Source organism: Haliotis cracherodii, unplaced genomic scaffold (genome assembly GCF_022045235.1).
Source record: "Haliotis cracherodii isolate W230 unplaced genomic scaffold, xgHalCrac1.p SCAF_14, whole genome shotgun sequence".
In the NCBI taxonomy this organism is placed as follows: Eukaryota; Metazoa; Mollusca; class Gastropoda; order Lepetellida; family Haliotidae; genus Haliotis; species Haliotis cracherodii.
Genome location: NW_027266269.1, coordinates 2,925,879 through 2,947,368, shown reverse-complemented (window position 1 = coordinate 2,947,368; position 21,490 = coordinate 2,925,879). Strand labels below are relative to the sequence as shown.

General features: G+C 44.6%; 1 protein-coding gene across 1 annotated transcript; it reads right to left on the bottom strand.

Annotated features, from left to right (window-relative positions):
- Positions 1 to 17,847: 17,847 nt before the first annotated feature.
- On the bottom strand, positions 17,848 to 20,870 carry LOC139461327 (multiple epidermal growth factor-like domains protein 10). Its single transcript, XM_071242945.1, has 4 exons — positions 20,822 to 20,870; positions 19,161 to 20,249; positions 18,732 to 18,843; positions 17,848 to 18,586 (listed from the first exon to the last, which is right to left on the bottom strand). Exons 1-4 carry the CDS (start codon positions 20,868 to 20,870, stop codon positions 17,848 to 17,850), a joined length of 1,989 nt encoding a protein of 662 aa, XP_071099046.1.
- Between the last annotated feature and the right edge of the window lie 620 nt (positions 20,871 to 21,490).

Genomic DNA, 21,490 nt, shown 5'->3' with positions numbered 1-21,490 from the left:
GTCAATCAATGTTGTAACCCTGCTCACACTTTTGAGTCATATGATGTATGATCCATATGCTTAACATATCATATTTTATAAACTGAAGACAGGAAAAAACACCGAAGGACAACGGCTCTCAAGAGAGAAAACACTGGCCTGAATGTAACATGTATTATACAGTATATCAGTAACTTACATTATCTAACTTAAACAAATAATCCCCTGTCACTATGTTTAAAACTATTATGCAGTTTTAGAGAATTTTGGGAATAAACTTTTGCCAGGTACATTCATGCAAATGTTCAACATCGGGACGATGTCAACACCGTTTTCAGACACCTCATATTTCCCCAGTTGGGTTATACATTGTTGTGATGCATAATTATTTAAACTCAATGTGTCAGTATGCCCCTAAAACAAGGACACAACGACCGCGACTGGGTAATCCGATCTGATAAGGAATGACAACGAGTTTGGTCATGGTTGCCTTGACATAACCTAACACGTACATATTGTGTGAATCAGAAACCATATGCTGGCAGGCTATTGGGTCCTCGTGCCTCAGTTCTTCTCCTGCTCTACAAAGAATTTCCCATATAATTACCCACCGTCCCCTCCTCTACTGAGTCCTTCACCTGCTCATCCCCCTTTCTCTTACCCAATCTTCCCCTGCTCTACCTCGCCTTCCCGTGTTCTGCCTCTACTTCCTTTGCTCTACATCGCATTCCAGTGTTATACCCTATCCTTCGCCTGCTCTACAACACCACTTCCCTGCTCTACCCCACCACTCCTCTACTCTACCCCACCACTCCTCTGTTCTACCCCACCACTCCTCTCCTCTAACCCACCACTCCCCTGCTGTACCCCACCACTCCTCTACTCTACCCCACCACTTCCCTGCTCTACCCCACCACTCCTCTACTCTAACCCACCACTCCTCTGTTCTACCCCACCACTCCCCTGCTGTACCCCACCACTCCCCTGCTGTACCCCACCACTCCCCTGCTCTACCCCACCGCTCCTCTGCTCTACCCCACCACTCCCCTGCTCTACCCCACCACTCCTCTGCTGTACCCCACCACTCCCCTGCTCTACCCCACCACTCCTCTGCTCTACACCACCACTCCTCTCCTCTACCCCACCACTCCCCTGTTGTACCCCACCACTCCCCTGCTGCACCCCACCACTCCCCTGCTGTATCCCACCACTCCTCTGCTCTACCCCACCACGCCCCTGCTCTACCCCACCACTCCTCTACTCTACCCCACCACTCCTCTGCTCTACCCCACAACTCCTCTCCTCTACCCCACCACTCCCCTGCTGTACCCCACCACTCCCCTGCTCTACCCCACCACTCCTCTACTTTACCCCACCACTCCCCTGCTGTACCCCACCACTCCCCTGCTCTACCCCACCACTCCTCTACTTTACCCCACCACTCCCTTGCTCTACCCCACCACTCCTCTACTCTACCCCACCGCTCCTCTACTTTACCCCACCACTCCCCTGCTCTACCCCACCACTCCCCTGCTGTATCCCACCACTCCTCTACTCTACCCCACCACTCCCCTGCTCTACCCCACCACTCCCCTGCTCTACCCCACCACTCCTCTACTCTACCCCACCACTCCCCTGCTGTATCCCACCGCTCCTCTGCTCTACCCCACAACACCTCTCCTCTACCCCACCACTCCCCTGCTCTACCCCACCACTCCTCTACTTTACCCCACCACTCCCTTGCTCTACCCCACCACTCCTCTACTCTACCCCACCACTCCTCTCCTCTACCCCACCACTCCCCTGCTCTACCCCACCACTCCCCTGCTCTTCCCCACCACTCCTCTACTCTACCCCACCACTCCTCTCCTCTACCCCACCACTCCCCTGCTCTACCCCACCACTCCTCTACTCTACCCCACCACTCCCCTGCTCTACCCCACCACTCCTCTGCTCTACCCCACCACTCCTCTCCTCTACCCCACCACTCCCCTGCTCTACCCCACCACTCCTCTACTCTACCCCACCACTCCCCTGCTCTACCCCACCACTCCTCTGCTCTACCCCACCACTCCTCTCCTCTACCCCACCACTCCCCTGCTCTACCCCACCACTCCTCTGCTGTACCCCACCACTCCTCTGCTCTCCCCACCACTCCTCTACTGTACCCCACCACTCCTCTGCTCTACCCCACCACTCCTCTGCTCTACCCTACCACTCCTCTACTCTACCCCACCACTCCTCTGCTCTACCCCACCACTCCTCTGCTCTACCCCACCACTGATCTACTCTACCCCACTACTCCCCTGCTCTACCCCACCACTCCCCTGCTGTACTCCACCACTCCTCTGCTCTACCCCACCACTCCCCTGCTGTACCCCACCACTCCTCTACTCTTCCCCACCACTCCCCTGCTCTACCCCACCACTCCTCTACTCTACCCCACCACTCCCCTGCTCTACCCCTCCACTCTTCAGCTGTACCCCACCACTCCTCTACTCTACCCCACCACTCCCCTGCTGTACCCCACCACTCCTCTGCTCTACCCCACCACTCCCCTACTGTACCCCACCACTCCCCTGCTGTACCCCACCACTCCTCTGCTCTACCCCACCACTCCCCTGCTGTACCCCACCACTCCCCTGCTGTACCCCACCACTTCCCTGCTCTACCCCACCACTCCTCTCCTCTACCCCACCACTCCTCTACTCTACCCTACCACTCCCCTGCTGTACCCCACCACTCCCCTGCTGTACCCCACCACTCCCCTGCTCTACCCCACCACTCCTCTGCTCTACCCCACAACTACCCTGCTCTACCCCACTACTCCTCTCCTCTACCCCACCACTCCTCTGCTGTACCCCACCACTCCTTTACTCTACCCCACCACTCCCCTGCTGTACCCCACCACTCCCCTGCTGTACCCCACCACTCCCCTGTTCTACCCCACCACTCCTCTGCTCTACCCCACCACTCCCCTGCTCTTCCCCACCACTCCTCTACTTTACCCCACCACTCCCCTGCTGTACCCCACCACTCCTCTACTCTAACCCACCACTTCCCTGCTGTACCCCACCACTCCCCTGCTGTACACCACCACTCCCCTGTTCTACCCCACCACTCCCCTGCTCTACCCCACCACTCCTCTGCTCTTCCCCACCACTCCTCTACTTTACCCCACCACTCCCCTGCTCTACCCCACCACTCCCCTGCTCTTCCCCAACACTCCTTTACTCTACCCCACCACTCCCCTGCTGTACCCCACCATTCCCCTGCTGTACCCCACCACTCCCCTCCTCTACCCCACCACTCCCCTGCTCTACCCCACCACTCCTCTGTTCTACCCCACCACTCCCCTGCTCTACCCCACCACTCCTCTACTCTTCCCCACCACTCCCCTGCTCTTCCCCACCACTCCTCTACTCTACCCCACCACTCCTCTGCTCTACCCCACCACTCCTCTGCTCTACCCCACCACTCCTCTACTCTACCCCACCACTCCCCTCCTCTACCCCACCACTCCTCTACTTTACCCCACCACTCCTCTGCTGTACCCCACCACTCCTTTACTCTACCCCACCACTCCCCTGCTGTACCCCACCACTCCCCTGCTGTACCCCACCACTCCCCTGTTCTACCCCACCACTCCTCTGCTCTACCCCACCACTCCCCTGCTCTACCCCACCACTCCTCTGATCTACCCCACAACTACCCTGCTCTACCCCACTACTCCTCTCCTCTACCCCACCACTCCTCTGCTGTACCCCACCACTCCTCTGCTGTACCCCACCACTCCTTTACTCTACCCCACCACTCCCCTGCTGTACCCCACCACTCCCCTGCTGTACCCCACCACTCCCCTGTTCTACCCCACCACTCCTCTGCTCTACCCCACCACTCCCCTGCTCTTCCCCACCACTCCTCTACTTTACCCCACCACTCCCCTGCTCTACCCCACCACTCCCCTGCTGTACCCCACCACTCCTCTGCTCTACCCCACCACTCCCCTGCTCTTCCCCACCACTCCTCTACTTTACCCCACCACTCCCCTGCTGTACCCCACCACTCCCCTGTTCTACCCCACCACTCCTCTGCTCTACCCCACCACTCCCCTGCTCTTCCCAACCACTCCTCTACTTTACCCCACCACTCCCCTGCTCTACCCCACCACTCCCCTGCTGTACCCCACCACTCCTCTGCTCTACCCCACCACTCCTCTGCTCTTCCCCACCACTCCTCTACTTTACCCCACCACTCCCCTGCTGTACCCCACCACTCCCCTGCTCTTCCCCACCACTCCTCTACTCTACCCCACCACTCCTCTGCTCTACCCCACCACTCCTCTACTCTACCCCACCACTCCTCTACTCTACCCCACCACTCCCCTCCTCTACCCCACCACTCCTCTACTTTACCCCACCACTCCTCTGCTGTACCCCACCACTCCTCTACTCTACCCTACCACTCCCCTGCTGTACCCCACCACTCCCCTGCTCTTCCCCACCACTCCTCTACTCTACCCCACCACTCCTCTGCTCTACCCCACCACTCCTCTACTCTACCCCACCACTCCTCTGCTCTACACCACCACTCCTCTACTTTACCCAACCACTCCTCTGCTGTACCCCACCACTCCTTTACTCTACCCCACCACTCCCCTGCTGTACCCCACCACTCCCCTGCTGTACCCCACCACTCCCCTGTTCTACCCCACCACTCCTCTGCTCTACCCCACCACTCCCCTGCTCTTCCCCACCACTCCTCTACTTTACCCCACCACTCCCCTGCTGTACCCCACCACTCCCCTGCTCTTCCCCACCACTCCTCTACTCTACCCCACCACTCCTCTGCTCTACCCCACCACTCCTCTACTCTACCCCACCACTCCCCTGCTCTACCCCACCACTCCTCTACTCTACCCCACCACTCCCCTGCTCTACCCCACCGCTCCTCTGCTGTACCCCACCACTCCTTTACTCTACCCCACCACTCCCCTGCTCTACCCCACCACTCCCCTGCTCTACCCCACCACTCCTCTGCTGTACCCTACCACTCCTCTACTCTACCCCACCACTCCTCTGCTCTACCCCACCTCTCCCCTGCTCTACCCCACCACTCCTCTGTTCTACCCCACCACTCCCCTGCTCTACCCCACCACTCCTCTGCTCTACCCCACCACTCTTCTACTCTACCCCACCACTCCCCTGCTGTACTCCACCACTCCTCTGCTCTACCCCACCACTCCCCTGCTGTACCCCACCACTCCTCTACTCTACCCCACCACTCCTCTGCTCTACCCCACCACTCCTCTACTCTACCCCACCACTCCTCTGCTCTACCCCACCACTCCTCTACTCTACCCCACCACTCCCCTGCTCTACCCCACCACTCCTCTACTCTACCCCACCACTCCCCTGCTCTACCCCACCACTCCTCTGCTCTACCCCACCACTCCTCTGCTCTACCCCACCACTCCTCTACTCTACCCCACCACTCCCCTGCTCTACCCCACCACTCCTCTACTCTACCCCACCACTCCCCTGCTCTACCCCACCACTCCCCTGCTGTACCCCACCACTCCCCTGCTCTACCCCACCACTCCTCTACTCTACCCCACCACTCCCCTGCTCTACCCCACCATTCCCCTGCTGTACCCCACCACTCCTCTCCTCTACCCCACCACTCCCCTGCTCTACCCCACCACTCCTCTGTTCTACCCCACCACTCCTCTGCTCTACCCCACCACTCCTCTCCTCTACCCCACCACTCCCCTGCTCTACCCCACCACTCCCCTGCTCTACCCCACCACTCCCCTGCTCTACCCCACCACTCCTCTGCTCTACCCCACCACTCCCCTGCTCTACCCCACTACTCCTCTACTCTACCCCACCACTCCTCTGCTCTACCCCACCACTCCCCTGCTCTACCTCACCACTTCCCTGCTCTACCCCACTACTCCTCTCCTCTACCCCACCACTCCCCTGCTCTACCCCACCACTCCTCTCCTCTACCCCACCACTCCCCTGCTCTACCCCACCACTCCCCTGCTGTACCCCACCACTCCCCTGCTGTACCCCACCACTTCTATGCTCTACACCATCACTCCCCTGCACTAACCACCATTAATAACCAAACCCACAGCTCAATCTCGCACCTCTCAAAGTCATACCTATACCTCCCACAATCACTCACATCCATCTTGTTTTTGCAAATTGTAAACATTGGCAGGGATTGAGGCGAATATATATAATTATACATATTATTACATATATATAGCCTATAGACATATATAAGTCACGCACGTGAACGAGTTTCCGTTTGATAAGGCGTTAATGACTGTCGACTGGAAGCTAGGTAGTTCACATCACGTGACAGCCATGTGTTGTCATAACGACAGATCAAGTCCCGGCTTACACTCGCTTGCCGTCATCTCAGAGGTCTATTTTGAGGGACGTGGACGATTGTATTCAGAGTGTTGCGTGACGTGACCACGATATATGATACAGCATGCCTCACATAACGCAGGCCGGTAAACACGTCGTGCGGAGAAAGCTTTAGATTTAGTCAAGTACAAATGTATGAGTTGATAACATATGTTAGTGGTTTGTGACGTGACCATACTGTAGGCCGGTAAACACGTCGTGCGGAGAATGCTTTACATTTAGTCAAGTACAAATGTATGAGTTGATAACACATGCTCGTGGGTAGTATTATCTGTTCAGCTACAGTACATGTCCACCACAATAGGACGGCCTCTCTGCACATTTTAGATGGCGGAAATACAAGTTGTAAGTAATCTTTTCAGAACAAAATTTTATGAATAGTCTATCTTATGAGTCGGTATGAGTATGAATAAAGACAACATTGATCAGTTAGGTTATGTTTTTTATGATGAATTTGGAAACTGTCGACTGTTCTACATCCCTTCTGATGTGTCAACCTGTTTCCGAGAAATGACATAAAAAGTGATAGCACTAGGCGACTGTTTACACAGTAATTTAAGCTGCCAAATCGTCTACCCACTCTGCCATACTACTTCCTGAACAACATCATATTTCCAGGCAACACTCAACCTCATAATGACTGAAATATATTATCAGATTTTGTGTGATTTTCTATTTTTGTAAAATAGCAATTCAATTTCAATGGAAATGAGTCTTATAACACAATGCAAGGTGTAATTGTGATGTCCATGTGATTTTCAGTGTCACTGTCCTTGAATGTATGTCAAGTTGATTTTCAGTGTCACTGTCCTTGTATTTATGTCCAGTTGACTTTCAGTGTCACTGTCCTTGTATGTCAAGTGTCACTGTCCTTGTATGTCAAGTGTCACTGTCCTTGTATGTGTGTCTAGGTGATTGTCAGTGTCAGTGTCCTTGTATGTATGTCCAGGTGAGTGTCAGTGTCACTGTCCTTGTATGTATGTCCAGTTGAAACATACACATATTCACCCAGGACATAGTGTGTATCATTCAGCATTAAACTGTCTATTAAACGTACAACGTGTGATATAAAAAAATAAACGATACGTGCTGAAAGGCACTCAATAAAGTTGACACACTAACCATGTTTTAAAATTTGGTCCCAATCTTGGGAGAGATTCAGACACAAATTATTGCTGGAATCATTATCTGCAGCATCGTAGAACTTGTGGTTTCTTGGGAGAAGTGGCAAAATGGTAGCTTATTTCATCGATTCAGGTGAGGTAAATATGTTCACAGTATTACAGATTTATGATATGTATCTACTTTAGTACACACTATCATTCTCTAACACTATCGGTTGCCAACAGTTGCTGTACCCATATATTTGTTAGTTGATAAAAAAACACCTTGTACTATTCTATGGTTATGACAAAACAAATCAGGATTGATTACCATGTCAATGTACCCCAGCACAAGGACACACTGACTGGGGACCGACCTTGATGAAACCTAACACGCACAGATTATGTACATCAGAAACCGCGTGCTGACAGGCTATTAATGGGGCACGTAGGCTCCATGCCAACATTTTACTGAATATTTAGCGGGTGCATGACACAATCATTTTGCAGTTATTAACGTCACGACGTGTCTAATGTGAAGCATAAAGCAATGCATATATCGAACACTCCGCATAAAATATGCGGTACTTAAATCCCACAATAACTCCATTTTTGTAATAAATAGTTTATCTGTAAAGTTGTTTTTATTCAGTTAATCTATCTGTTAATAGGGTATGTCGATAATGCTGGTAGCCGTTGCTGTGTGCATCTACCACATGCCCAGCAGTCGATCTCCATTCGTGGCGTTGTTGTCCACATTCTACTTGTCACAACAGCACAAGGTGGCCTGCTAGTGCACTGCATGGACGCCAGGTACACGATCTATCTGCTTAGAGTCACCATGGATTTGAACCATGCGTGTTAACTGAGTGGCCTAGTATGATTACATCTTGGCTAATCTTTTGTATCAAACACAAAACTTGTGCATGCATATTGATATGAAGTGTAAGCAGATAAGATTAAATCAACACATACATCAGATATGCCCTGTGCAACCAGGCTACACGAAACTAGCTATCATCAACATCACCATTACAGATACAGGGAAGAAAGCTCTGAGGAATGATTGACCAGGTCTCTCTGTCCTTAGCTACGTGCTACGTGTATAATAATCGTATCTAAGGTAAGCGGAGGAGTCATGCAACCATGATGGACAGTTGTGTGTTATGGACTTGGCAGTTTGCCACTCAGCACTATATTAATGGCATGAAACAAAACTACTCAAAAGAGTATATTTTAATATTTTCCTTAAGAAAATAAGGAAAACGTCGTAGTTCTTGGCTTTGAGGAATGGCATTATCATGAACACTGGTAATAGTCGTCATATGAAATAGCTTCAATTATTTCAGTAGCAATATGTTAGTTTAAACGTTTGTGATTTATACTTATAGTTGGGGGGAATGGAAGCAGGAAGTGTGGACTTCATCTGAATATGCAGTCTTTCAAGTTCAATACTGCCTAAATAGAACGCCCCACCATGTGTTGATTATCAGATTAATATAACTGCTTTCATGCAATTTAAAGGTGGTAAGTGTTCCCGCACAACTATTACAATGAACACTTCATGAGTTGTAGCAGCAAGTGGGTAAATGTTTCACGCCAACAGTAGTCAAGGTCGGTGTGACCAGAACATGAGCACATAGAGATCTGGCAAACCACCGATTGTTTACTGACAGAAACAATCACTGCATTCAACAAAGTATATCACAACAAGATCTAGAACACGGTTGTTGACCAGGGTGCCTTTGTACAAAGCGATCTTAGCGCTAAGGTGATCGTCACTCCCATACCTTAACATGGACTTACAACAGTCGTAGTGCTAAGGTTGTTTTGTACAACGGCGCCCTGATACGTTCAATTATGGAATGACAACAGACTATTTCCTGAGGGAAACGTATAAGGAGACTATGACAAATGTCAGGAATTTAGATTTACTGTCGGTACATTTGAAAAAAAGCTGGGAACCTATGATAGCAGATTATTTTACTGTGTTCAACTAAGTCTTCCCTTTTGATTCCCATATCTCAAGATTGTACAAATAATCTGAAAATAATGTCCACCTCTATGTGTGTATGTACAGACTGTTCTCTCGTTAGTTACTCACGTTACAGCCTTACTTACTGCATTTCCCAGCTTGCTACTGCTGAAAGGCGGTGTGTTAGACTACCAGTGTTGCCCTCCCTGCAAGCGTTACCGTCTGCCGGGTATATGTGCATGTACTGTGTTCCCAGTCTTTACGGGTCTCTGCTGATGACATGCAGTCTTAACTACTGTGTTTTGAACAGGGGCATGTCTCAGAGCTCGCGTTTCTTAATTGTCGGGGTCGGACAGTCAGTTTGACAAGGCTGAAGTGATATCAGCTTACTGTTCACCGGCTTGGGACGGCTTAACCAGCTTAATGCCGAGCTATATTTTTCTCACTCAGTTTCATAAGATCTGTAAAGTGTGCAAGAGTTGGGCTCAAGCGGTGCTGGATCGACCTCCGGCTATACATTTAGGCAGATGTGTAGAATACTAAAGTTGCTATCTGATGGTGTGAATTTAACTGCAAATATCAAATTAGTTTCATAAGAAGACAATGCTAAGACTTTGTTTTAAATTTTGTTATGCGTTAAGAAACGCAAATTTGGCCAGTGTTTATCATACGCCGATAAAAGTAGTGTGTTACGATTTTACGTTATGTTTTTGTTTATTTTATGTAAGAGCTTTATGGAAACTGTGAGCAAACCTAATATTGCCTTATATCTGAGGGACGTTTATATATATGTGATATATCGTGATTCTGTTTCACTTTGCCAGCACTATAAAAAATGCGAAGAAAGATCCGTTTGTATGGAATCATGGGAATAATGTACAAGTTTTGACCAACTGGAAACGTGGTAGGGTTGATATTCATTTTTTTTTTACCAATTCTTTGATATATAAAGTGAGGTGTTTCACATTCTTTTATCATTTATTTTTAAATGAAGGTGAACCATTTCATTATAGAATAAAGACGAGAGAAATACTTCGTAAATTGTTCATGGCTAGCAAGCACCATGCAAATCGTTAGACATCACTGTTTTGTCAACCAAACGATATTAAAAACAATTCCAGGACAAGGACAATTACTTCTCAAAATGTGTGCATATATATTAAACAAAAATCTCAATTGTATTGAAATAATATTTTCAGTCTTTGTGTCGAAATACAATAAAAATGACATTTATTAACCTGTTTATATGAAATTACAATGTTCAACATTACAGTCCAAAGGGATAGGTACATCTTGCAGTTGCATTACAATTCATCCTCCCCAACACTCCCCTTGTCAATGTCTAATGCAAACAATGTTCAAACAAACAGGAGATTATAAAAACATGTAACCAAGAGAAATAGTCAGACGTGTCGATAAATACTGTTTGCATATGCTGTTGAATTTACGAAATCATTGTAATGTGTCTAATTTCAATTCCCTAATTTTTGCAACAATACTTTTCCCATCCATGTTCTAAAACTATTGAGCCAAGGTATGTAGAGAATAGATGAGTGTATCTATTTAAAATAAGAAAAAGATTTTACACAGTGCAATATATTGAATTTTACTGTGTATACATTTCAAACAAATGCAATTTTCCCACCATAGCCTCGTTTTTCACACCTAAAGTATTTCGCTTCATTTTGTCAAAAACACTTTTCATTGGTGAAAAAGATCATTTGCTATTTGATTCTAAAGTACATGAGGAATTCAGGGATGTATGTTGCGCAGCTGAATGTGAAACATACGTGATGTCATAGGCGTCTGATTACCAGCATACATCTAACTTGATTTTGTAAACACAATTCAGTATGGCTGATTCACTTAGTGTTTGCGTAATACTATTTCCGAAAACATTCGAAACGATTCTGCAGTAATCGGTGACGTTTCAGAATGGTCATTTTTGTTGTCATAAAAAAAACAAAAAACAATAGGTATTAGTGATCAATAAGATGTTAAGTTTCAAATCTTATTCTCGTTTAAGCATCAGATATTTTATTGAAAAAAATACACTAAGTAACGCAGTAAAGGTGATGCAGTAATGTATAAAACCTGGCGAGGTTTAGCTCCTACATGTGTGGCCACCATCATTAGTGTCTACTGTCATGTCTAACTAGTGTCAACAACATCAGCAGAAAGTAAAACGCACATCAGTTATAATGCATAGGCATGTGTTTACATACAGCTTAAGGCAAAATACATGTACACATATTATCACATTGCAAATTTATATTTCATATTGATATAAATGCAGCTGTCCAGTATCTGCTTGCTGTGGAAATCGAAAGTGTAGCCAGTTTCGCTTTATTTCACCTTGTACAGTCTCCCACCTCTCGATCACACAACTAGTAGTTTCTTCCCCCAAACTATTCAGCAGCACACGCTATTTGACATGTTCTTTTTTTTGTATTCTGGCAGTTTTCGCTAATGCCAGCTCGCTTCGAGTTCAAAGTTCACAAAACGTTTTGCATTCATGAACATGATTTTAAATGAACATTTAATACACACTGTGAGGCCCCACATTACCTTCACGATAACCGTATCGCATAGTCCTTGATACATTGTCGTGATCAGTGAGTATTAACGCCGGTCATGCAACAGGGGAGACAGCAGGACTGGCACAGTCTGACATTTGGGAGTAATTTTAACTGGACAAAATAAGACGAATATACGAGTCGTAGGTATCCACGTGAACATACGATAAACTGACCTTGAAATATCAGCTATGTGTACCTGGCAAGTTTCATACTTGGAACGTTGTTTGTCATCCGATTTGAATGCTTTGTCATTTAGAAGATGCACTCTATAACCTCTTATTCGATTGTTAGAAGTCAAACTGGATCGAGCTGCCTGCTGTGTGTGATCTTGTGGCTAGTCTGCTACACACTTGTCTTCAGACAGGAAACTAGTTAATATGACGAAACTAATGAGGGGCTCTGATCAATTAATTAGCTAAATTAAACTTTTCTCATTTATGATGAGGCCTATCTGCATTGACACAATACAGCCTTTCATATTAATTGACAACAACATGTCGGTTTGTGGTTTAAGTACAGGAGGGAAGTGAGCGGGAAACATTTTGTTTCAGAGCGTCATGACATAACTGACTTTCGCTGTGGTTTGGTGAATAAACGTTGTAACCTTGACCTTTCATTAACTCGGTACATGTATATAGACGATACGGAAACTGTTTTGTTTGCTATTCCTTTTCTAATTGGGTCTGTGGTAATAAATGAAAAACTACACATGTTACAATGTAATGTCAATTGTATGCCTCTCAATAAACGTTGGGCAAACTAAAAAGTATTTCTTGGCATAAACTTGATATTGACTAAAGCATGTGTCTTATCCTGTAAATACATTTAACAATACAGATAGCGTTCAAAGTCAAAACCACACAATGCAATATATCTTCAGACAATAACATTATCAATATTAGATAACGTATCTTATATCTTTATCTTTGGTTACATACATAAACAAAATGAATTCAGACAATAACATTAACATCATTAAATACAGTATTTTATATCTTTATCTGTGGTTACATACATGAACAAAATGAATTCAGACAATAACATTATCAACATTAAACATAGCATTTTATATCTCTATCTGTTGTTAAATACATGAACAAAATATTTCAGACAATAACATCATGAACATTTAATAAAGTATGTTATCTTTTTCTATGGTTTCATACATGAACAAAATGTATTCACACAATAACATTATCAACATGAAATAAAGTATCTTATATATTTATCTGCTGTTACATACATGAACAAAAAGCATAGATGTAATTTTTCGGTACGACATAAAGATATGCAATATCTGATCTACACATAGTAGTTGTTTCGTCATATACAGTATATACAGTCCAAGATTATTGCACTTAATGCTACCTCACTGAGATACCATGCCGCATTTTAACATGAATACCCCACTCAGACACAGTATACCACAGGGCCACGGATAGCCATACTATACTGACTGTACTGATTACATTAAAAAAAGAGAAGGGAGGACACCTCCGCTGATCGAAAACCGAACAATGTTTCCATCGAAAACTGTCCGATGTATTTCGTTTTACAACTGACTAGTAGTTTGTCAAATATAACTTTAACAAGAGTTTGCACCCGAAAAAGTATTTACCTTGTACATAGTTTAATCACAATTTCGTCTAAAAAAGTAAACGGCAATCAACGAACATCGAGACGCCCAGAAGCTGTACTCGCCTCACATACCACTCTCCAAAGATCGTCTCCGATTGGTCGAAAAATAATTGCTAATCGCCGTTGGCGTTTTTTATAACTTCGTCTGCTAAGCTTACCACTACATTGAGAAAATGGCAAATCCTCCGTTCTGCAAGATCGTCAGCTGGTAAAAATATTATTTACTGTTAGATTATAGCCCAATGTTTATGTCTAAATGTCAGTTGAACCAAATAAGTGGAGAAATATTATTGAACTCTGGTCTAGATAAGGGCACACATGTCATGTTTTTAGCATGATTAATCTTTGGTTGGGGAAATACAGCAATACATCAATGTATAGGGTTATGGGTTATTGCAGATTCATAATAAAATATTTATACATATATGTGTATATATATTCCACTTCAATCAATTAGATAAAATATTACTTTCATAGTTAAATTGTTCCCACCTTGGTGTTCAATGCAGCCATCAAGAAGTGTTAAATGTGAATGAATTGCACTAGTATACTATTCTACTCTTAATTTAGTAGCTCGTCATCTGTTGTACCCAATTACTATATCATGGAATTGAGATCACTGTGTACACAGGCCTACAGATTGCCAATAACAAGAAGCTATTCATGGCCCAGTGACTGTAAATATGACAGCTTCACATATTTTGACTATTTCTTGCATCATCATATCACAACACAACAGATTTATGACACATAAATGAGATATTTTATTAACTGCAAAACAATTAACTCATCAATATCACATCACACAATGTGAATTCATGTAAATTAGGGATAATGTAAATCACAGATACAAAAGCATCAATCTAAAAGTAAACTGTTATTACTTTAAGAAATTATGCAGAAATCCATTATTAAACAAATATTCACTCTCAATAATTGTCCTCATTATCAATCCATCAATAAGATTATTTATATAGCATGCCTGAAACTTTTGTATACCTTCACAGGGCCATGGATAGCCACACTATACCTATAGTCAGTATAGGCCTAATAATAATTTCATTTCCATCCAAAATCCCCGCGAAACGATGAATTTTAACACCCGGCAAAAGCGATGCCGCCAAACCCGTTGATGCACAAAGTTGAACGGTCTTTCCCTCATTTCCTAGTACAGATGCAATTTTACTTAGCTCGTGACTCTTGCCTGCCCCTGCCTGGCCGAAAATAAGGAAATTATGCCCAGAAACAGCCGCATTTATGATTAAGTCGCTTGGATCTGTCGCCATTGTTTTCGCATGTTTTAGTGAGTAACATACGGAGCAAGTAGCACTTCCGGGCGTCTCGGTTTTCGTAACGACAACATTGAACTTTCACATGAATTATAAGTCAAGGAAAAATAAATGTAGCAATAATTTGATATTTAACATGAAGTTAAAACACTTTTGTTTTAACCTAGCTTTTGTAAAAAAAATGTATTAACAGAGAAATGACTGAAATAGCGGTTGCAGCATAGAGGGGTAGAACATTGTTCGGTTTTCGATCAGCGGAGTTGTCATCCCTTCTCTTTTTTTAATGTAATCTGTACAGTCAGTATAGTATGGCTATCTGTGGCCCTGTGGTATACTGACTCCAAGCCGACCAGTCCTTGTTTTAGCCCCTTAATGCCGAGCGCCAGACAGGGTAACAACAAGTACCATCTTTTAACGTCTTTCGGTATGACGCGGCCGGGGATGAACCCCGGACCTTCTGCTGACGCGGACGCTCTACCACAAGACCACGGAGACGGTCTATGGAATAAAGATAACATTATACTATTCATAGCGCATGTAAAATAAGAAGGGGAAATCGAAACTCGCATTCCTTTTTCTTTATGTGATAACTTAACACCCAGATACATCAGTACACAAGACGATGGGTTATCAGATTTAACACTGTCATTCATTGTTATGAAAACTCAAAAAACTGTTTCAGATACACACCACACCACTTCGTCATTAGTTACTGTGCAAATAACAGTGCAAACACTTTCTATCATTCAGCATTGTCAGTACTGGTATTTCGGATTGGTACTAGTCAAAGTATTGCAGCCAACACAATTACCATTTCACCGGCTACGTTATAAATATGTATGGAATTCATTTGGTTAATGACATTGAACGGAAGGCCCTGGATTACACCCAGATGACATTGGGGAGACAGATGTAATGCAATGTCTAAATGATGATCACATTACACCCAGATGACAGTGGGGAGAAAGATGTAATGCAATGTCTGAATGATGATCACATTACAACCAGATGACAGTGGGGAGAAAGATGTATTGCAATGTCTGAATGATGATCGCATTACACCCAGATGACATTGGGGAGACAGATGTAATGCAATGTCTGAATGATGATCACATTACACCCAGATGACATTGGGGAGTCAGGCGTAATTCAATGTCTGAATGATGATCACATTACACCCAGATGACATTGGGGAGACAGATGTAATTTAATATCTAAATGATGATCACATTACACCCAGATGGCATTGGGGAAATATGCGTAATGCAATGTCTGAATGATGATCACCTTACACCCAGATAGCATTGGGAAAACAGATGTAATGCAATGTCTGAATGATGATCACATTACACCCAGATGGCATTGGGGAAATATGCGTAATGCAATGTCTGAATGATGATCACCTTACACCCAGATAGCATTGGGAAAACAGATGTAATGCAATGTCTGAATGATGATCACATTACACCCAGATGGCATTGGGGAGAAAGATGTATTGCAATGTCTGAATGATGATCGCATTACACCCAGATGACATTGGGGAGACAGATGTAATGCAATGTCTGAATGATGATCACATTACACCCAGATGACATTGGGGAGTCAGGCGTAATTCAATGTCTGAATGATGATCACATTACACCCAGATGACATTGGGGAGACAGATGTAATTTAATATCTAAATGATGATCACATTACACCCAGATGGCATTGGGGAAATATGCGTAATGCAATGTCTGAATGATGATCACCTTACACCCAGATAGCATTGGGAAAACAGATGTAATGCAATGTCTGAATGATGATCACATTACACCCAGATGGCATTGGGGAAATATGCGTAATGCAATGTCTGAATGATGATCACCTTACACCCAGATAGCATTGGGAAAACAGATGTAATGCAATGTCTGAATGATGATCACATTACACCCAGATGGCATTGGGGAGACAGATGTAATGTAATGTCTGAATGATGATCACCTTACACCCAGAAAGCATTGGGGAGACAGACGTAGTGCAATGTCTGAATTGTGATCACATTACTCCCAGATGGCATTGGGGAGACAGATGTAATGCAATGTCTGATTGATGATCACCTTACACCCAGAAAGCATTGGGGAGACAGATGTAATGCAATGTCTGAATGATGATCACATTACACCCAAATGACATTGGGGAGACAGACGTAATGCAATGTCTGAATGATGATCACCTTACACCCAGATGACATTGGGGAGACAGTCGTAATGCAATGTCTGAATGATGATCACATTACACCCAGATGGCATTGGGGAGAACATCAGAACATCCAGAGGGCGTCATGGAAAATGATAAATATTTTGTTTTTGGAATAACCTCGTTTACAGCCTCAGACGTATGACTCACAGGAAACTTTGTTTTTTATAAGTTAGCAACCTTTTCATCTGCATCCGATTGCATACAAAAGTCGAATATCAACGTTTCCTGATACTAAAGCACTGTCACATACAATTTAAGATGGTTTCATTAAGTTGTTTTGTGATGTCGCACCTGTTTTCATGTAACAGCAACAGAATGGCATAGTCGATGGTTTCAAAATGACCCGGAATATAAATGTGAGAAGACGTTTTCCCGCACGCGTGATTTTGGATGGTAAGTAACCTGAATAAGAAAAAAACCTTGTAAATAGGGAGCCTTGTAAACACTGAAAGAAGTACCTTCCTTATCATTCATATTTGCATCTTTATCAGTACATGACCCCAACGGGTACCGTGTTTTCCGTTTACTTCATTCTGTCGGGAAACCTACCAAATATGTGGTAAAGAATATCACATACATACAGTGATATATGAAATGCAATTAGTCAACAACTGGCGATATATAGCTCACGACTGTCTTGGGGTCATCTACAAAAACATCACGCAGGAGGTGGGTGTAGGATTGTGTGTCACTGGAGGAACTCTGGGATGTATCAGGATCGCTGTCTGGAAGATCCCGTGACATATCAGTGTAAGACTGGTTATCTCCGGCAGAACTTTGGGTTGCACCACTGTCTGCAACATCTTGTGACATATCAGTGTAGTACTGGTTACCTGCGGCAGAACTTTGGGTTGCACCACTGTCTGCAACATCTTGTGACATATCAGTGTAGGACTGGTTACCTGCGGCAGAACTTTGGGTTGCACCACTGTCTGCAACATCCTGTGACATATCAGTGTAGGACTGGTTACTTGCGGCAGAACTTTGGGTTGCACCACAGTCTGCGACATTCTGAGACATTGGAATGTAGGACTGGTTATCGCCGGCAGAACTCTGGGTTGCATCATTGTTCCTGTCTGCTACTCCACTTGCTGTAGGAAAACATTCCGCCAAAACAGGCATGGCAAGTCCGTGTCCGCGTTCCTCTTGCTTCACAATTGGCGGAACACAGGCCATGTCTATATCTTCATCTCTAATCAGCCAATATCTCTTTATGGCTTGACATTCTATATCTTCATCTCTGATCTGCCAATATTTATTTGTGGCCTGGTATTCTATAGAATATATATCATCCTGAGCTCCTTCATCGTTGTGTTGAACAATTGATGATTGTTGTGCTCTGCAATAGGAGAAAGATGCGTGTCAACACAAGTTTCGAGTATAATGAATACATCATAATACTATTCATGATCAGTCTCAGCATAAAACGTACACTCAAAATCTACTGAAAGAAATACGAATATATCCGACTCCGACATACGTACCTTATAGCTCTCCTACGTTTGATTACCAACAGATATGCAAGAATCACAATCACAATGACCACTGCTGTAAGGCCAGTTGGTAGTCCTATTGTCGTGTTCATCTCACTTTCATCTGGAAAGTCAAAGCCATTTCAGCGTAACCTATTCAAACTTTCTTCTAAATAAGTTCAAATAAATACAGGTAAAGTTGATACATGTACCTGGAATTGCTACATATGTTGGTACGAATATCAGAAGTACAAAGGGAGCTGGATTATTGTTACAATTACACAAGCAAACAACATCTCAACTTATTCGCCTGGCGTAAGTGTAAAACTTTACATAATAACTTAATCCTTACCTAAACGTACACTAACATACATATTAATCAACTGCTGAGAGAATGCAATGGACACATATTTGATTGCCTTTCCCTTTTGATTAACTCACCTTGACATGATTGGCAATCGTCAACAGTGCAGTTGTTTCTGCAGATAGGTGTGCATTTATGGCCGGTTGTGTTGCAGCCTTTGACACACATTCCTGTCATTTGGTCACACTCTCCATCAAGGCAGAATTCACACGTGTTGTTACACGACTGTCCATAGAATCCAGTGGTACATCCATGAACACAAGTTCCATAGCTTGTATGACATGTGTGGTCGATGCAGTTGTCAGGGCATGGTATACAGTTTCTTCCAAAATGATGAGATAAACAACCATCTACACAGTCGCCTGTATCATTGCATCTCCTATTCCTACAATTAAGGTTACATCGTGAGGAGCAGCGTGGACCAAGCCGGCCATCTACACATCCATCTACACAGTCACCTTCATCGTTGCATGTCCCATTCCTGCAGTTGACACTACACTCTGAGGAGCACTGTGGACCAAACAAGCCATCGACACATCCATGCAGACAATCACCACTGTACTGATCGCATTTAACTGTGTCATTATATACAGGTCGTGTGTCAGCAGTTTTATTGTCTAACATCATTGGGCTCAATCCACAGTTTGTACTGCATTCCTTCTCACAGGCAGCACCATAAAAGCCAGGTATACAGCCATCCAGACATCCAAATGAACACGTATCCCTACAGTGTTCACATACATACTCGCAGTTCGTCCCAAAATATTGTGGAAAACAGTCCTCACACATCCCTGTATAGCCATTGCATGTCTTACATCTACTTGAACAATGCTTACAGTCAGACCCATAGTAGGAACCACTGCATCCTGACACACAGGTTGAACTCACCTCGCAAAATGTTCCAGCACAACCACCAACACATGCTGTACAGTTACCTCCTGGACTGTCACATGGTATGTTGCACCTACCGCCCTGATACCCTGGGACACAACCGTCTGTGCATACTTCTGTGCCACCGTTCACGGATTTACATTTCTCATTTTTACAGTTCCTGCTGCAAAGAGACTTACACTTCAGGTCGAAATAACCACTGTCACACTCGGTCAGACAACTGCCAGTGTCGCTGTCACAGTCTCGGCAGTGTTGGTCTTCACTGCAAATGGCAGCTGGAAATCATCCAAAGAATACATCAGTAAACTAAGACAGGTATCAAGGATCTGAATCTCTACCAAGTCAACCCTAGAAGGACAACACATATATAGCTGGCCTGGATATGTTCATTGTTTTAAAAATATGATTTTAACACAAAAATATCATATTTAGAACAAGTCTCAATGAGGTATGATTTTTAACCATTTAACTAATACAGCCTCCGTGGTCTAGTGGTAGAGCATCTGCCCCGAGAGCTGAAGATCCGAGGTTCGATTCCCGGCCGCGTCATACCAAAAGACATTATAAGATAGTACTTGATGTTACCCTGTCTGGCGCTCGGACTAAAACAAGGACTGGTCAGCTCGGAGTCAGTAAACTGTGTCTGAGTGGGGTATTTATGTTAAACTGTGGCATGTCATCTAAGTGAGCTAGCACCATAAATCGGCATCAGTCCGGACTAGTACAAGCAGCCACACAAACACACACGCTTACATGCACGTCGCTGTATAAGTGCAATAATCTTGGACGCGACGTTAAACCCCCCTTTCACATCACCTCACGATTTAACTAATATCAGAATGTTTACCTGTAGACATGATCAGATAGGCAATGCGCACAACCACCAGAGTGGACATCTTCTACCTGTAATACAGAAGAAGTCATGAAATACAAGAATATACATCTGACACATACACTAATGTTACGATGCTGGTTGTATGTCACCAACGTAATTTAACTCACGTGTTTGATCAATGCAGCCAAAGCGAGCAATAAGTTCATCGGCCGGGTGTATGAATCTAACGAAGCTGATTCGTGATGATCTAATTTATATAATGGCCTTTTTCCTCATTACACGGAAAATAAAATTAACAAACTGAAGGGCAAATAAGAATCACATTTTTTTTAATGTCAGTAAAAGGAAACAAAAACAAATGTCCTTGGTAACATGAATGTGATTAATTAGGTCATCATCACACTCCAAGCACGAATTAACACGGCAAAGTTTGTTTTAGTTCAAAAGTGTTTTGATAGAGGGTTTTCATAGACATTTGTTATGAAACTGAAATTGTTCCTGTTAATGTTTATGCCGGGTGACTAAGAACGTTTTGTCCGCGATCAGCTTTAATGCAACCTCCCACGCATCGTCACCTTGATGTCGTCAACCGCTCGATTACGTCATGCGAGAATCTCCCCTACTCCCCTAAAACAGCCTTGTCGATCTATTATATGTCTGTTCATGTCGTCTCACACGTTT

Bases quoted from the DNA above. Each gene is read 5' to 3' on its own strand.
- LOC139461327 (XM_071242945.1), bottom strand. From the start codon at position 20,870: ATGTCCACTCTGGTGGTTGTGCGCATTGCCTATCTGATCATGTCTACA. The intron at 18,844-19,160 runs GTGAGTTAATCA...TTGACTTTCCAG, and splicing joins CGATTGCCAATCATGTCAAG to ATGAAAGTGAGATGAACACG. The intron at 18,587-18,731 runs GTACGTATGTCG...CTCCTATTGCAG, and splicing joins AAACGTAGGAGAGCTATAAG to AGCACAACAATCATCAATTG.